This window comes from Geospiza fortis, unplaced genomic scaffold, assembly GCF_000277835.1.
Source record: "Geospiza fortis unplaced genomic scaffold, GeoFor_1.0 scaffold49, whole genome shotgun sequence".
Taxonomy (NCBI): Eukaryota; Metazoa; Chordata; class Aves; order Passeriformes; family Thraupidae; genus Geospiza; species Geospiza fortis.
The window spans coordinates 247,240-251,723 of record NW_005054378.1 but is presented as its reverse complement, the minus strand read 5'-3'; the positions used below and the strand labels follow the sequence as shown (position 1 = coordinate 251,723).

Here is a 4,484-nt window from a genome sequence, read left to right as displayed (position 1 = left end):
TCTCTAGAACTTTGTGCTGACCTCATCAGGCCCCATTAAACCTTTACCTGTCCAGATTCTTAATGATAGTGCAGTTCTCAAACATGTAACGCTGATTGTGGCAAGACAAAAACTTCTCACATCGTTGCTTCCCTCTATCTTCATTTTGCCGAATATCTGCTTGTCCCCATGCTGCTGATCTGATTGCTTCAGGAACTTTTCCCAATTACTGAGATACTTCCTCTGGCCACTAGCATTGCATTCTTCCAGGAAAAGGTTAAAGGAAAAACTAATGGAAATTATTAGTGATAGCAGAGTAGACTGAGCATAATCTAATATTAATAAAGTTAACTTCAGCTTGGAGTGATACTAAAAAAAGTTCAAGATTTCACAAGCCCATTGGGGTTCTAAAAGGGAAACTGCCTTCTTAAAGTCAACTGTTCCAGCAATGTAAGTATGTGCTTTGGAATTCAGCAGCTCCAGGTGCTGCCTTGCTGTGTTCTTGACTAAAACCTGCTTCAAAGTGACAAGGGCCTGCTAGGTTAGCATACCTGGCATGAATAGTGCACCACTGAAATCTGGATGCAGACCACAACCCCCCAGGTGAGCTGCTGCTTTCTGTAGCTGTGATCACTGGCCTGGGCTCAAAGGCACAGATGCTGTTGCTGTGAGCAGCCCTGCTCTGTGCTCTGAGCAGTGTTGGAAGAATGTGAGACCAGGTGTGTGGGCAGCTTCCAGCCTGGAGTCCTGAACAGAGCCGATCCTGTCATCAGTCTGTGCCCTGGACTAGGGTGACACGGGACAGCATGAGTGCTGCCCCACAGCTGGCTGCAAAGCCCATGGGGCCTGGAGAGGCCAATATCTGCTGGCCAGCCTCAGACCTCATCTGCACCTTCACCCCATCCTGCAGTAAGGTACTGGTGAGTCCCTGGAGTCTGCCTCAGTGGAGGGTATCAGCTGGGGTGGATACTGCTCCAGCCCTCCTACAAAGCAGTTGTGTCAGAGTGCTGTTGCTGATGGAGAATTGGGTTGACAGCTTTCCTAAATAGGCATTATAGAGCTTTAAATCTATATTCAGGCCATAAGACTGGTGAGTAGAACATATTGAGGATTATGTGGCTGTATGGCTTCCATATGCTGCCAGAATATTCTTCCTTTTGCATGCTGAAAGGGATTTTCAGTGAAACCTTCAGTAAGCATCTCCTGCTTTTTCATCTGGTATTTTGAACAGCTGTGTCCTAGGGGAGTTGTGTAAGCCTGCCCCACACCATCTGTTCAAGGTCCTTGTGTCCTGGGAGACATAATGTTTTCATACCTGAGCTAGTAGATGGTGATTAAACTCTTCAATTCAAAAATTTTCTGTAGCTAGCTCAAGCTACCAGTGGGAACACAAATTTTCTTTAACCCTACTTGGGGTCTCCTGTGATTAAACCTTATGTCACTGTGATAGTAGTACCTGCTATCTGGAGACCAATCTAGTTTTATGTTACATTATTACTATTTTTGCTTACTTCAGTACATTCTTTAAACCTCTTGATTTTATATTGGGTTTTTTTGCCAGTTTGCAGGCTAGCCCTTGGAAGAATTCAGAACCATTTCCAGCCCTTGTTGGTTTTTGCTGGCACTTGGATGTTCATATCAACAAGGTTAAACTGATCAGAAGACAGTCTGAGTGGTGGATTTGAGTCATCAGGCCTCAGCCTCCAGCCAAGCTATTCTCAGTGCTTTTTTCTGTCTTGCAGAATGGAGATGTATGTATTTCAATTCTTCACCCACCTGTAGATGACCCACAAAGTGGAGAGCTACCATCAGAGAGGTGGAACCCTACCCAAAATGTCAGGTAACTGTGAATATGTTGTGCAGTGGTGACCTCAAAGACCTGCCATCTCTACAAGACCTAAGGGCTATGGTGGGAGAGGTTTGGGAGGGAATTTAAGGTTTTGTGGGGCTTTGGGCTTGAATCAAGTGGGAACCAGACATACCAGTCTGTCTGAACATACTGGGCTGACAGTGCAGAGCCTTCTGTCCTATTCAAAGGGTTTCATACTCTGAAGGCAAATTATCTCAAATGTTGAAGCCTATCTCAGTCACTGTTATCTTCTTCGAAGTACCACTAGTGGAAAAGTGTGTGTAATGGGTTCCAGGTGCATGCCAAACTGCTCTATTACTCCCCTTCCCTGTGGGACAGGGGAGAGAAAAACAACACAGAAAACAACTTCCATCTTTGAGATAAGGCAGTTGACTAAAGCAATAGCAAAATCTTGTGCACATCCGCAAAAGGGAAGAAAAATTAATCTCTCCTTACCATTGGTGAGCAACATTCAGCCACTTCCTGGGAAGCAGGGCTTCAGTGCATGTAGCAGTTGCTCCAGAAGGCAAACACTGTTATAACAAATGTCCTCCATTCCTCCTCTCTCACTTAGCTTTCGTGTCTGAGCTGATGTTATATGGTATGGAATATCCCTTTGGTTAAGTTGGACCAGCTGGCCTGGTTGTGTCCCATCTTAGGATCTTGCCACCTCTCAGCCCCTTGATGGGGGAGTGGGGAATGTTGGAGACAGATGATGCTGTGCCAGCACAGCTCAGCAGTAGCCAAAACAATTGTGTGTTATCATACCTGTCTAACTATGGATAGAAAGCACTGGGGGCTGCTAAGGGAAAATGAGCTACAGCTCAGCAAACTCAACACAGTCTCCACTTTTAATTCCATACCATTTGTTTAGATCCTACATAACATATTTATCTTCCAACTGTTCCCCTCTATTTCTTTATCATTACTGGAATCCCTTCTAACCCACACATGCACCCCAAACTACATCCTTGAACCATCTCTGTACCAAACATACATTTTCATTAACCTGCCCTTTCACAGATGGATATTATTCTCCTGTTTCATGGCTTCCTCCACCCCTCCAGATCCATGACTTGTGCTCTACCCCATCCGGGTGGGTGGTCAGGACAGAAGCAGCACACTTGATCATTGGTCACCAGCCTGGCTCACATCATCATCACATTCTCCTTGCTCCTCACAAAATTCATTCTTTGTCAGGTCATGTTGTTCCTGTTCCTTTACTTCTTGTGACATAAAACTCACACTGTTTGTTTTTCCCCCAGGGTTAAATCCCCTTGAGGTACACACTGGGTCTCCCCATCCTTCCACATTACCTGCCAAGTACACCCAGGTCCTTGGGTAAAGACAAACCCACCAATGTGTTTGCCTTTTCCCATGGGAGAAGAATCCATTCTGATTTCCCCGGCACTTTCCTGTGTGTAGTGCAGGGACCTTATCTCCTCCCACAGTGTCTGTGGGCTCAGTTTGGGCAGGATCAGTGCAGTTAGCAGATACCCTAGCATTGACCAGCCAAGTGGCTTCTTTTGCATCCCAGTGCTTCCATGTCCCATTACCTAAAATTCTTAACAGTCTTCAGCATTTCTGAGTCTTTCCAGAGGCTTGTGGGTGGTAAGGGATGTGATATATTCTCTCAGTGTTTCTTTGCTTTCAAGTTTATGAGATTATTTTGAAAATTAGTCCCATTGCCTGATTCAGTTCTCTCTGGGGTACCATGTCACCACAGAATCTCTCAAGACCTGAGATTGTGTTCCAAACAGCGGCATGGTTTACTGGGTACATTTCCAGCTAGTTGTTGCCTCTGACACAGTGAGTGTATAACTCTTGCCTTGGCATGTGTGTGGCCCAGTGTAATCTATTTGCCAGGCCTCACCACACTGGAAACCCAGCCACTGCCCTCTATTCCAGGGATATTTCACTCGTGTGGCTCCCTTGATGGCAGCACATCTTTCACATTTGTGGATAACCTGTGTGATGGCCTCTGTGGCCAGGTCCACCCCTCAATCATGAGCCCATCTGTGTATTGCACCCCTTCCTAGATATCCTGAAGTGGCCTGGGGCTAGAAATAGCTCACCCTTTTGTTCCCAGCCTTAGTCTCCCTGAGCTATTCCAATCTTCACAGCCTTACCTACCTGTTTGTTGTTCTGATGTTCTTCTGCAGCAGGTAAGTACCAGGAGGCGTCACTCACCAAACACCATCATGGACAAAACAGGCTAGAATTAGAGATGGGGTCCCTCCCATAGCATGCCAGTTCTGCATTAACTCTGCCAGCATGAGTCCACCCCATGGGCAGTAGTTTTCCCCAGACTGCTGCGGCATGGGTCACACTTCCACTGGATGCAGTCCTTTAAGGACAAGCTGCTCCAGTGAGAGCTACTCTCTCCATGGGTCTCCCACAGGATCACAGCCTCCTCTCAGGCATCCCCCTGCTCCAGCCTGGGCTCCCCAGAGGCTGCAGGTGGATCTCTGCCCCCCAGTGCCCTCCCTGGGCTGCAGGGGCACAGCTGCCTCACCATTGTCTTGACCACAGGCTGCAGGGGAATCTCTGCTCCAATACCTGGAGTAGCTCCTGCCCCTCCTGCGCTGCCCTGGCTGTCTGCAGGGTTGTTCCTCTTATGTGTTCTCACTCCATTCTTCTCTGGACACAGAATTTT

At 47.1% G+C, this 4,484-nt stretch overlaps 1 protein-coding gene across 1 annotated transcript in view; it reads left to right on the top strand.

The window, feature by feature from the left end:
• Window positions 1-4,484, top strand: part of UBE2R2 (ubiquitin conjugating enzyme E2 R2) — a 12,020-nt gene that overhangs the window by 2,286 nt on the left and 5,250 nt on the right. Inside the window, exon 3 of the mRNA XM_014308638.2 lies at window positions 1,722-1,819. Coding sequence (XP_014164113.2) covers window positions 1,722-1,819 — 98 coding nt within the window. The remainder of the gene's footprint in view (window positions 1-1,721; window positions 1,820-4,484) is intronic.